The sequence below is a fragment of the Odocoileus virginianus genome, chromosome 5 (genome assembly GCF_023699985.2).
Source record: "Odocoileus virginianus isolate 20LAN1187 ecotype Illinois chromosome 5, Ovbor_1.2, whole genome shotgun sequence".
In the NCBI taxonomy this organism is placed as follows: Eukaryota; Metazoa; Chordata; class Mammalia; order Artiodactyla; family Cervidae; genus Odocoileus; species Odocoileus virginianus.
The window spans coordinates 70104311-70118150 of NC_069678.1; the positions used below are offsets into that span (position 1 = coordinate 70104311).

General features: G+C 44.4%; 1 protein-coding gene across 8 annotated transcripts in view; it reads left to right on the forward strand.

Annotated features, from left to right (window-relative positions):
* DAB1 (DAB adaptor protein 1) overlaps positions 1-13840 on the forward strand; it is a 1301090-nt gene that overhangs the window by 1267351 nt on the left and 19899 nt on the right. For all 8 annotated transcript variants that reach the window (XM_020904860.2, XM_070468111.1, XM_070468106.1 and 5 more), the window contains 3 exons: positions 2516-2578; positions 4809-4917; positions 12960-13508. In XM_020904860.2, coding sequence (XP_020760519.1) covers positions 2516-2578; positions 4809-4917; positions 12960-13508 — 721 coding nt within the window. The remainder of the gene's footprint in view (positions 1-2515; positions 2579-4808; positions 4918-12959; positions 13509-13840) is intronic.

Here is a 13840-nt window from a genome sequence, read left to right on the forward strand (position 1 = left end):
ATGTTAGTAAAAGTGTGCCATGAGTTCACCACATTTGAAATGTAAATTGTGCAACTTAATTATTAACTTCATTTTAATATTTTCCTACCACTGAAAACAGTCATGGGCCATTTGTAAAGCATTGAGCTCCAAGGGCTAAGAAGCCCAGAAACCTCCTTTGAACACATTCAATAGAATTATGCCTTCTGTGGGTTTGGGAGAGAGCCTAAGGATTGGCACTGTTTCACCAAATAATATGAAATATTGTTCACATGCTAAATAAGCCTTCCCAAAGACAAGCAAACGTTTATTATTATATCTGTGGATTGTCCCCACTAGACTGTAAGCTCCCTGAAGGCTGAAAATTGACATTCCTCCTAATTATGTTCCTAGCACCCAGCATAGGGCCTAACACCTTACAGTTGTCCAGTGTGTACCAGCACATTATGTAGTTCAGTTCAGTCCCTCAGTCATGTCCGACTCTTTGTGACCCCATGGACTGCAGCACGCCAGGCCTCCCTGTCCGTCACCAACTCCCGGAGTTTACTCAAACTCATGTCTATTGAGTCTGTGATGCCATCCAACCATGTTGTCCTCTGTCGTCCCCTTCTCCTCCCACCTTCAGTCTTTCCCAGCATCAGGGTCTTTTCAAATGAGTCAGCTTTTCTCATCAGGTGGCCAAAGTATTGGAGCTTCAGCTTTAACATCAGTCCTTCCAATGAATATTCAGGACTGATTTCCTTTAGGATGGACTGGTTGGATCTCCTTGCAGTCCAAGGGACTCTCAAGAGTCTTCTCCAACACCACAGTTCAAAAGCATCAATTCTTCGGCGCTCAGCTTTCTTTATAGTCCGTCTCTCATCCATACGTGACTGCTGGAAAAACCATAGCCTTGACAGATGGACCTTTGTTGGCAAAGTAATGTCTCTGCTTTTGAATATGCTGTCTAGGTTGGTCATAACTTTTCTCCCAAGGAGAAAAGCGTCTTTTAATTTCATGGCTGCAGTCACTATCTGCAGTGGTTTTGGAGCCCCCCAAAATTATGTAGTTGGGAAAGAAATTCATATGTATAGGGCCCTACTATGTGCCAGGAACCATTTATTTGATCTGAAACCTGAAGAGGAAGGATTAAAAAGTGAGTTTATCAGGCTAAGGTGCTTGCTTTTCAGCAAAAAAAAAAAAAAAAAAAGAAGAAGAATCTTTTGTGTCTTTTTCACCAGGCTTACTCAAACTTCAGAGTCCTTCTAGTAATATAATCAACAAATCTCCAAAGGAGATATTACCACCTCTAATGTCCAGGTGAGAGAAAAGTGGCCCTGCAGAGCTGTAGAGATTGTCAGTCGTAGAACTCAGATGCCACCCCAGGAATGGGACTCTTCTGGGCCTAGAGCTCACAAGTTTGTCAGTAGCAGAGAATATTCCTTTCTTTTATGAATCTTGGTGATCCCACTTTGCCTGGTTAAAACAGATTTCTAGGGCAGGAGTCTTGTCTGCCAGGACAGACTCTCCCAGTGGTGTTTTTTCAGTTCCCTGATTAGAAACTATCACTTAAAAGTCTGAAGATGAGCAGAAAGTTGGTTTCTTTTGTTTTGTTTTTTTTTTGCAGTGGGCAAATTTGTACAAAACACATGATTATATACTTTAAGTCAAGCTATTTGATTCCCGGCCATAGACCTCCTGCAGACTCTGAAGCTGGAAGTGTATACTGATTAATTCCTAAGTGTATCTTAAAGGGCTTCTCCCACTGCTCTGGCTGGCCTTGCTCAGACACTGAGGGATGATGGATGAGAATATAGTTGATACAGTATCCACAGTGATGGAGCTCCTCGGAGTGATTAATCGTGTATATACTGGGTTGTTTTTGATACCCTTCCTGGTATTAAATGATACATTTTCTCCTCCTCCAACTGTATTTTTTATCTTGAAGATGGATTCTTTCAAGGACTGTCATTTGACTGCCTGCTCTACATGCAGAAAATTCAAGTCCTGGCCTAGGTGGTCTTGAGGTGACCTCTGAGAAACTCAGTTTATTCATCTGTAAAAATGGGGGTGACAGTTCATACCTTTCAGGGTCAGTGATAGCAGAGAATTTACTGAGAAGCAGCCGTGAAGCAGTGACTTGCTATACTCGGTGCAGGAAAAGCATTTTGTAACATGTGGACATACTCAGGAAAGAGAAGCGAATGATAAAATTACCTCTTGCCTTTGTCTCCTGGAGAAGAGAGACAGTGCTGGCATTGGATGGTAAATATGTGTAAAATGGTATTATTATTGCTTATGCAAGGTGGCTAAGCCCAGATCTGCTTGACTAAGCCCAGATAAACAGCCAGACACATTGAAACAATAATTGATTCTGGCTGCATCTGAGATGCTGTCTTTGGGATCAAGAAGTATCATAATGACCAACTGGATTTATTGTTTATATAGTCATGATGAAAAAGGGAAATGCATGTCCTCAAATCATACTGTTTTTAAAGCATTGCCCAGCAGCATCAGCTCCCCTTGTGGTTACATCATTATCTTTTTGTCTTTTCAGGCTGTGACCCAATTAGAACTTTTTGGGGACATGTCCACACCTCCTGATATAACTTCTCCCCCTGTAAGTATGCATTGTGCTTGGAGCCCTGCATCTCTTTCCTTTCCTTCTTCAGTTGCATGGTGACAAATATATGGGCTTTGTGTAAAAGAAACTGCTGGTGGATTTCAACTCGGACTCTTCCAGCTGTCTGATTTGGGCATATTAACTAGCAATTCTAAATGTCAATTTCCTCTGCTTATTTTTTATAAAAGGAATTATGATGCATGCTCTGTTTTGAGAAATAAATGAGATCATGCATCAGCAATTACAGACTATCACTGGGGTGCTTGCCGTTATGCTGGGAAGTGGAAAGAGACAGGAGCAAGATGTGGTCCCTGCCTGAAAGGAGCACAAGGTCCACCTGGGAATATGGGTGAGAAGCTCCCCGGGACAGCAGATGAGATGAGACATTTGTCATCTCCTACCCAGAACCGCACAGCCGGGTGGTCAGCCCAGTAAAGGAAGCATCTTCTCCTCCAGACCTTTCAGTTCTTTCCTGCCTTGTTCCCTTCTGTCCTTCCTTTCTTCCTCTTTTCATTTCCTTCTCCCTTCCCGTTTGCTTGCTGGCTTCTCTGAGCTTCTCAGGAAGCTTTGGATTCCCAGCTCTAGTTTCAGCCATGCTATCTCAGTCATTGCTTGCACTAGGGCAGAATTCGCAGGGAGCTGAAGCAAAATAGAATCCCAGTGCTTTGAGAATGGGAGGCATTCAGAGGCAACCCTGCAGCCATGGCAAAGAGCCAAGCTAGCCCCTCCAGCTCCTGCCCAGCCCACTCCCCGGAGGTGGGCAGAGAGCAGTCAGCCACAGCTGCACCGGCTGAAGCTGCTGGGAGGGGGCGGCTTCTCTGGGGACCACATGTTTAGTGCAAACCCAGGGATGGTGCTATGGGTTCATTGGCAAGCTGCGCCTCCCAGAGAAAAGGCTGTAACCTCACTGAGGACAGATGGCAGGAGAGCCTGCTGCCCACAGCTGCCGCCAGGGAATCTGAACACAGTTGCCCTGCTTCCAACACCTGGTACCCAGAGCAGCCGTGAAGGAGGGGCCAGCTGCTCCTATCTCCAGGGAGGCTGGTTGGTTCTAGTGAGGCTTTCTCTCCCCACTTCCAGGGAAGGCAGCTGCATCTCTGAATCATGGGGCCGTGGAGCTAGAAAGGTCTGGAGTGATCTTCTAGCCTTATTTAGCACCTTCATTTTACAGATGAGCATAGTGAGTTCCAGAGAGGGCATGTGACTTGCCCAAGGTCACACTGGAGGAAAGCAAACGGCATTGATTATGGTCTAACGTGCTTAATGCAGCAGCTCATGGCTGTGTTTCTGGCCCTAAACCTGAGTGCCATCCAAATGGGTATTTAATAATCCTCAGAACAATGCCATGCCTCCTGCAAGCTGCTAATCTAAATATGGCCTTGTCGAATTGCCATGGTTTCAGGATTAATTGCTTGCCCCAGTCTATTCCAAGGGGAAAGAAATAAAGATATTATGTCATCAAATATGCATACTCTGTAGGCAAAAGTTTTCTGGAAAGGCATGAACCTTTAAAGAAACAAGTACTCAAGTTTTGATTTTAGTAGTCCTCACCTTACCCACCACGTCATGGAGAAGACATTTCTGAAATTCCAGCATGGGCCAGGATCTAGAGTTGGAAGCTGCTCTAGCATCATTTTTATCATCTTCTTGAGAACATTTGCTTCTTTTTGCAAGTGAAGTTTCAGGCAGGATTCTTCTGGGAGGCATGAGGACCCAAGGGTCTCTGTTCCACTTGCTAATCTTTATTTATTTAGTCAACACCTGTTTGTTGACCATGTATTCAGTGACAGCCTTGAGCTGGGTACACAGTAGGTCTAAGTGAGTGTATGTCAGTTTGAATTAACTTCTAAAGGACGAAAGCCAGATATTATAGGATAATTTGAGGGCCTGACGACATCCCCAGAGGGTATGGGCTCAAGCTAAATAGTCGTGATGCTGGCCAGTGTTAGCTGAGCACCTATTCTGTGCCTCAGCATAGTACTAAGTCATTTATATGCATTATCTCATTGAAGCCTGTCAGCAGCTCTGGAGATAGGTATTAATTTTCTCACTTTATGCTCTGTATACATAGCAGCGCATGGTCTGCAGTTCACAAAAAGTGGCCAGGACCAGGGCTTGCTTCTGCAGCATCTCCCTGCTTAACTCCTGGGCCTGCTGCCTCCCATCATGGTCAGCAATAAGGCTCTCCCAGGAGCCTCACACCCATCTGCCCCTCTCTGTCTGACAGACTCCTGCAACTCCAGGTGATGCCTTTATCCCGTCTTCATCTCAGACACTTCCGGCGAGTGCAGACATGTTTGGTTCTGTACCTTTTGGCACTGCTGCTGTACCCTCAGGTAAGCCCTTTTCCACCTTCCTCCCACCTCCATCCACCAAGAAAAAGAAAAGGCTGACTGAGCCAGCTGCCAGGTTATGCCAGACACCTGTGGGAAGACCATTCCCTTCCTTGACTCTTCAGGTGACACTAAGAAGCTGCCATGGGCAGGGAGTAGTATGCTTACCAAGCTCTGGTATGCGGGAGGCTGGAAACCAGTCATATCTTGACCTGAAAGGTCAAGATTCCAGATGGATAGCTTTGGGGAGCTCAGTGCACACACAGCCGTGTGAATCAGCGCAAATCCTGATTGGCCAGCTCAGCCGGATGCGGGGAAGGTAGGGGTGGGGAAGGGGCAGTTGCCCTTTACCGACCTCTTGAGACCTGAGTGATAGAAGGGGTGGAGGTTTAAGGAAGGGGAGGTTCCCCATGCAAAGGGGAACACCTAGGAGTTCTGCTGACAGTGAACAGTGAATTGCAATGGGGCTTAGTGACTTAGAGGGTATTTGTTCTATTTTCCAAATATTCTTTTACAACAGGGTAAAAATACATATAGTAACAGTGTTGCAGGTGCACATTGGTGGGGTCTGAGGCATCTTGTTTCCATGGCATTAGGCAATCCATGAAGCCAGCCCATTCTACCTGGACATGGCCAAAGGTGATATTTTGCTGTTGGTTTTGTTCAATCGCTAAGTCATGTCTAGCTCTGTGACCCCATGGACTGCAGCATGCCAGGCTTCCCTGTCCTTCACTACCTCCCAGAATTTGCTCAAATTCATGTCCATTGAGTCAGAGATAGGTGGTATTACTTATGCTGTTTGCATACAGGAATTCTTAAAGATTTTTTCTTCCCTTAACTACATATTTGAAATATGTGGCTTTATCTTTCTTTTACTACTTTATTTATATAAATGGTGGAGTTGGTATGCTTTAAAATACCAATTTCTTGCATTTTTCTATAAATAACTACTTTTAATTATGTAGTGTTAGAAACAAATTCTTGCCACCAGATATCAACCTTGTTTTACTTAAAGTGAGATTAAAACTTCATACTCTGTTCTGAAATAGTTATTCCTCCTGAGCTGAAGGCTCACTTCTAGAAGCAACAGAGGTTGGTAGCTAATGTGTCTCACTTACAGTTGAGAATCTGTAGGTAGCCTAGAAATGTCTTTAATTGCTAAGCTTCCCAATCAAATCTGTTTTACCCAAACCTAAAATGGAACAGTGGCAATAGTTTTCCTTACCTAAACTGCGTATTTAAATGTCCTTGGGAATAATGGAATGGAATCTGTCGTTTTAAGTAAGAAAAATAGTTTTCTGTCGGAGATGGACAGTCTTCTTGTGCTGTCAGCCTTGCATTCAGAATAACCATGCTTCGTCCCCATTATTTAATTCATGAAGATATACTGGGACAGAGGATGGTACCTCTAGGCACCAAATTTACTCATTTTCAAGCATGTTCATGCCATAAATGTTCACTGAGTATGCACTGTGGGCCAGGTCTATTTGAGGTGTCGGGTGCGTCAGTGACTGCAACAGACACAGACCCCTGGCCGCAGAGAGCTTTCAAGTGGGGAGACGGACAACAACGTGGAAATGCGTAACTTAACGTAATCTGTTAGCAGTGCTGGATGAGCGGTACGAACAGGAGAAAACGTGGAGCAGGGCAGGTGTGAACGGGGGTGATGGTCAGAAGCAGGGGCTCATGCAAACCTGTGCTATGAGCCAGGAAGGCGTCAGGGTCAAGAGTACTCCCATGGCCCTTCCCAGCCTCCACCCCCTTTCTCTCTAAGCAAGAGGGGCTGGAATCAGTTCTGGCCCTTACACTTGACTAAAATGCCTGAGAACCTGCCTATACTGCTCCGGGCCCTCTGCCCAGCCGGGGCCAGGTTATGGCTTTGAAGAACTCTATTGTACAATCTTACCACTTGATCAGCCATGTTCCACACTGTGGACAGACCATTCCGCCCATTCTGTTTCTTAAGCTGCTTTAAAAAATGATAGATTACCTCCAAGATTTCAGTTTTTACAATGTAAGTCTAAAATTAATTTCAGTTAGCATATTTTTGCTTTCTTACTCTACTTAAGCTCTGCCGAGAAACAAAACTGGGCTTCAGGTGGTGTTAAACTGTCGGCCTTCTTCCTTTAACTGGCCTTAAAAATCTCTGCAGCTATTGAATCTCCATCTCGCTGTCCCTAATTGCCCTGCCAGCAACAGGGAGGTGGGAAATGACCTGGAGTGTGTAGTGCAGTGAACAGGCTGTGTTTGAGCCCTGGCTCAGCCATTTATCTATAAGCTTTAGACACCTGGGCAAATTACTTAACCTGTCAGAGCCAGAGTTTCTTCATTTTTATAACTGAATTTAAAATAATACTTACCTTGCAACAATATCATGAGAATTAAATGAGGAAATAAAATCAAGTGCTTCTGAAAAATGCTGGCATGTTGTAAATGCTTTGTGTAGAAAATGCTAGTATTATTTTTACTCTGACATCTAAAGTAGAAGAAAATATATCTTGTTTTTACCTTTTTTTTTTCCTTTTCCTTCTTGGGATGTTCCTTTTTTTTAAAAAAAAAAAAATGCATGTAATAAGTTTAGGTCTTTGACCTCCTGAGCACATGGCAGAGCTGGCCTGAAGGGCTGGAGAGTATACTCTATAAATACAGACCCTTCTACTAACCAGCTGTGTGACACTCAGCTCTATCACTTCAGAGCCTCAGGGAACTTATCTGTAAAATGGGGATGATGATTCTACCACATCAAGCTATTCCTGAGTTAATCACATGTAGTAAAACATTTAAAACAGTACCTGGCAGTTTTTACATAAGTAAGCACTCAGTAAAAGTTCTCTGCCCTACTCACCAGGGATCCTGACTCTTCTACCCATACTCTGGGTAGCCACATCAAACCTTCCACTCTGGAAGCTGTCAGTTCCTGGTATGCAGATTGAAGAGATATTTTTCAATATTTATTTATTTATTTGGCAGTGCCAGATCTTAGTTGTGGCAGCTGGGATTTAGTTCCCTGATTAGGAATTGAACCCAGGTTCCCTGCATTGAGAGCATAGAGTCTTAGCCACTGGACCACCAGGGAAGTCCCAGTTAAAGGGCTATTGATAACAGCCACCCCAGAGACTTGTTGAAGAATCAGCTTCACTAAAAATGTGAGCTCCACTAGGGTAAGGATTTATTTTATTTATTTGTTTATTTTTAATACTGTCTTGTTCTTCACTGAATCTCCAGAAACAGTGTTTGCCACCCAGGAGGACTGCTTTTGAACAAATGCATCAAATGACATAATGTAGATGAGAGGTACCACACAAGCTCTGTATGTGTTAGAGAAACCCTTCAGTTTTCAGTGTTTTCTTACCTTTTAGTCTGTTCTCCCCCCCTCCCCAAATACTGAGAGTATTCCCAGGTGCAGCATCTGGTTATAAATTGCAGTTTTCAACACTGAAAAATCTAACTGCAAGGCAGTAATGCAGGTGGTTCCTTTCATTGCAGAGAGAGATTTATGATTGATCTGAACTTTGTGGCATAAACAGACGCTCATTGGCACCTCCTTCCTCTGCTGTTGAACGTTAGCGAGCAAACAGTTACTAAGCTGCTAAGTGGCTGCAGTGGCAGCTTCGCAGCGGCTTCCCATGTCTAATGCTAGCGCAGCCCTGCCACCGAGATGTCCCATCAGGGACGCATGATGCCACGTGGCCAGAGAGCCTTAGCTCACAGGTCTGGGGAAAGCCCCCACTGCCGGGACCCCCCTAAGGAAAGCAAGTGAGACCTGCAAGTTCCCAAACATGACACCTAATTACCCTTGCTGTCTTTTTTTTTTTTTTTCTTTTGAATATTGTACTTTGGTCTGAAGCAGATGGCATAAAGCCAGGGAGATATGCTAACAGCTCTCTTCAGAAAAGTGTGTACAGCCCATCTGCTGGTTCCTTGTGGCAAAAAGGGAAAAAAAGATAGCGGGGGGAAAAGCCTGCTACCAACAGTAGACTGACTCATCAGAGATCATAGCACTTATGGTTACTGGAGTTGAATTGGACACTTAGCAAAATGCAGTACAGGTATTTATTCCACTGTGACTCAGTCACCTCTACCTAGAGTCTTTCTCCAGCCTTAAGCATTTATGGAGCAGTGGGTGTGTGCCCACAACTGTGTTAGACACAGATGGGGGAGGCAGAAAGAAGTAAAAGGCTCCTACTCACGGGGGCTCTCTAGTCTAAGGAGGGAAGATAAAATCATTGTGCAGTTACAACACAGTAACTTTTTACTGTGATGTGCACCATGATAGAGATGAACATAAAGAACTGTGCATGACGAGAGGAGAGCCAGCTAAGTGTAGAGGGCAGAGGTGATGCTGAACTGAGTCTCCCAAGAGCAGAGGAGGGACAGTGATGTGAAGAAGTAAGGATGGGTTTCCATGCAGGTAGACCAGCAGAGATGAGGGAGCAGGTTGTGTTGTTTGCAGCTGCCACAGGGAAGGGTGCCAATGAGAGAGCAAATGGGAAATAGGGGTGACAAGTTGGAAAGAGGCTGGCCCCATAGCCCCAAAGATAAGCTAAGGTCTCTGGGCATCATTTTCTAGGTGATAAAGCACTGTACCACTGACCCTTGAACAATAAATGCCTGAATTGCACAGGTCTACTTATATGTGGATATTTTTCAATGAATACTACCGGAGTACTATGTATGATCCCAGGCTGGTTGATTCCGTGGGTGCAGAACCAGGTACATGGAGGGTCAACTATAAGCTACATGTGGATTTTCCATTGCTCAGGTCTCAGTCCCCTTAACCTGAGCATTATTCAAGGGACAACCGTATTTGCATTTTAGAATATGGTGGCAGTGAGGAGGGTGGGATGGAAGCCAAGCATGAAAGTCTGACTGGAGACTGAAGCCTTCCATCCATTTACCAAAATGGGCATCAGGGTTGGCATGGTAGGAAGATTCATGGGCAAGTCTTCACCATGTGAGACTTAGTGCCCCTTTTTATAATGAGGATTTATGACATCTCCTTTAATATTGTGAGATGAAATTCATCAAGAATATTAACTACCTACATAGTTGTTCAAAAATCAATATAGTGTCCTAGTATAGAACATTGTTGTCATTGACATTAGCATTGTCATTGACATTGTTGTTACGTTAGTAGTAGAAAGAAGAGATAAAAGCAAATTTGTAATAACAAGGTAAGTATTTCCACTAGGAAACCCCCAGGCGCCACCACACTGGCTTCCCCCATAGCTCAGTTGTTAAAGAATCTGCCTGCAATGCAGGAGACCTGGCTTTGATTCCTGAGTTGGGAAGATCTCCTGGAGAAGGAAATGGCAGCCCACTCTAGTATTCTTGCCTAGAGAATTCCCATCACAGAGGATGCTGGCAGGCTACAGCCCATGGGGTCACGAGAGTCGGACACAACTTAGCGACTACACCACCACCATCACCACACGAGAACACATGCTCAGTGGTCAGACGTGTGTACCTAAAACCAACAATAGTGTAGGCCAACCAGAATAGGAGTGTTAACGCTGTCTCCAATGCCATCAACAGAGACCACAATTTTCCAAGTTGTTGGTCTTGACTGTGTTCCAAAGAAACAAAATATAATCCTACCCAATGTATGCATTTCTGAAAAATTAAGTGCATTAAAACTGTGCAAAGAAATTTTAAATTTCCACGTGATTCAAAGTACACCCAAATAATCACAAATTCTTTATCATGCACGTCATCTCCCATATTATAGGAGGTCTAGTGTCGGTGCTCTTGACCCTTAAATGTCAGTACTGCCCCCCACCCCACCAAGTTTTTCTGACATTCAAAACACACCCCAAGAATTTCCTAATCATCCCCTAGGAGGCAGTAGAGCTCCCACCAAGAACCACTGAACTCCATCAGTCAATGGGAAAATAAGAAAAACAAAGTTGCAAAATTCTTTGTTGTTACGTTTAATCATTGTATTATTCTATGATAGACAACATAAGCAGGCTTTCAGTACCAGCGCCTCTTCACTTTTTGCTACCAAGAGATATAATCATTTTAAAAGGAGCACAAGTGATACTTTATACCCTAATAACAGAAACAATATAATTTCCACTTATTAAGTGCTTATAGCATGTTAGGTATAGTATTAGGTGTTTCACAAAATCCCTGCAGTGTCAGTATCATTGTCTCCATTTTAGGGATAAGGTGATTGGTGCTCAGAGAGGAAAAGTAGAGTGTTAGTATGTGTTCTCATTTCCTTGCACTAAGACCAAGGTGATCTGATAAGGATATTCTCTGTTTTGTTTGTTGCCACTCCTGCCTCATTCCATAAAAGTACTGAACACAATTAATTAGCAGGAAGCATGTGTTTCTCTGTCCACCCCTTTTGGAGCCTCCTCTCACCTTGTAAGGAAATGGACTGGCTTTGAAAGTTGGCTCCATCTCTTATGAATCAGTTGAAGGACAGGTAGATCTGAGGCTAGCGCATGGGTGAGGCAGCCCATGTGTCATTTCTCTGGGTTCACCAGAGTCATCAACACAACCCAGGTCATTTTGGAAGCTGCTCGAACACCATACATCCACCCTCTTTTTTTCCTGGTCTCACCGTTCTGTACCTGCAAATTTCATCTGGCAGCCCTAAAAATGCTTATTTTGAGAGGTCAGTCTTCACCCTCTACTCTGCCTAGACTGGTCGTCTGTCTCCTGGGCTTGATTGCACCCTGAGAAGGGTGGGAACCCCTGGAAGGACATGGGAGTCTCCTCCAGGCCAATGGTAAGCTAAAACATCTGATGGTTGGACCAACTTTATGGACTGTGCTAAGATCAGAAGTCAGTCTTGGCCATCTGGGTGAGGTAGTAGGGGGCAGTAGAGAGAATGCTGGCTTTGGGGACAGATAACCTCAGTTCAGACCCTGATTTCAGCTTAATGTCCGCTGTGTGACCCTGTGCAAGTTACTTTTCCTTTCTGAGCACCAATTACCTTATACCTAAAATGGAGATAATGATACTGACCCTGCAGGGATTTTGTGAAGATGTGAAGCACCTAATACTATACCTAACACATTGTATGCACTTAATATGTGAAAATTATGTTGATTCTGTTATTATGGTATAGAGTATCACTTGTACTCCTTTTAAGATGATTATATCTCACTGTAGCAAAAAATTATGATAATGTAAGTGAGTACACCCCCTGGAGTTTTAAAGTGACCCATCTGTGCCACTGTATGTGGTATTCCTAAATAGATTACTAAGCTACATTTTTTTAATCTCTAAGATTGGCATAATAATATATAATAATGCATAGAGCTACCTTTTATTGCATGTTTGTTACATATCAAGGAAGGTATTAAGTAATTTTATAGGCTGTGATTCAAATCATACTAATGGTTAACATTAACTCAATATTCATTCTATGTCAGCCACAGTTCTCTATATCTTAAATGTATAATCTCAGTCTTTAACCCAACGAGGCAGAAGGTATTTTCTGCCCATTTTACAGATAAGGAGAGGCTTAGAGACCTTCTTAAGCTCTCCCCAGATTCCATAGATAAGAAGTGGCAGTCTGAATTTTAACCTTGGTCTCAATCATCTTGCACATGGTTTTGATGTGAAGAAGGAAGGTGCTGTAGCCCGATTTTACAGCAAAGAGCTTGACTCTTAGCAGAAGCAATGAGGATGCCCTCAGTCTAGCAAGAAGGGGAAGCAAGATTCAAACCAAGATGTGCCTGTTTCCAGCACTCTGCCCTTCCCACTGAGCACACTGGTTCCTGAGCTCTATGATGTCAGAAACCTTTGAGAATTATAAGACTATGAGTACTTTAAGAACTATACCATTATTATTATTACCCCCAAATGCCTGCCTGGCTTGCTCCCTCCCTGCATTCTAGTTTCTACTTACAAGTCATCTCCTTAGAGCAGTTTTTCCTTACCACAACTGTAGAAGGCAGACTCCAAGAGAGCAGGGCCTTCTGTCCCACTCACCTTTGCATCCTAGCCCACAGCCTGACACTGAGTAGTCACTGATGCCTTTCTGCCAATCCCTTGACTCCTTGAATGCTTCTTTTTCACGCCTGCAGGTTACGTTGCCATGGGCGCCGTCCTCCCATCCTTCTGGGGCCAGCAGCCCCTTGTCCAACAGCAGATTGCCATGGGTGCTCAGCCGCCAGTCGCTCAGGTGATGCCGGGGGCTCAGCCCATCGCATGGGGCCAGCCGGGTCTCTTCCCTGCCACTCAGCAACCCTGGCCCGCCGTGGCCGGGCAGTTTCCGCCAGCCGCCTTCATGCCCGCACAAACTGTTATGCCTTTGCCAGCTGCCATGTTCCAAGGTCCCCTCACCCCCCTTGCAACCGTCCCAGCCACGGGTGACTCCGCCAGGTCAAGTCCACAGACCGACAAGCCCAGGCAGAAAATGGGAAAAGAAATGTTTAAGGATTTCCAGATGGCCCAGCCTCCGCCTGTGCCCTCCCGCAAGCCCGACCAGCCCTCCCTCAGCTGCACCTCAGAGGCCTTCTCCAGTTACTTCAGCAAAGTCGGGGTGGCACAGGATACGGATGACTGTGATGACTTTGACATCTCCCAGTTGAACTTGACACCTGTGACTTCTACCACGCCATCGACCAACTCACGTGAGTGTCCTTCTCTGGAGACATAAACCCCTGAGAGCCACTGATGCCTTGTTTCTGGTGTCAGAGAAACCACCGCAGTTGCCTTCAACAGGCCTCTTGTTTATATCACTACTACTACCAACAATAGCCTCCCATTAGTAGATGCCAGTTATATGTACCTTCTCCATGGGCTTTATATGTGTTATTTCTACACTCCTAACAATGCTTATGGCAAGTTTTGTTAGACCTGTTTGACAGATAATGAGAGTGAGATTCAAAGACAAAGAAAATAGACAAAAGGGTAGAATTGAATACAAGCCTGTTATTTTTCTAGCATGTCACCCTGTTTTCTG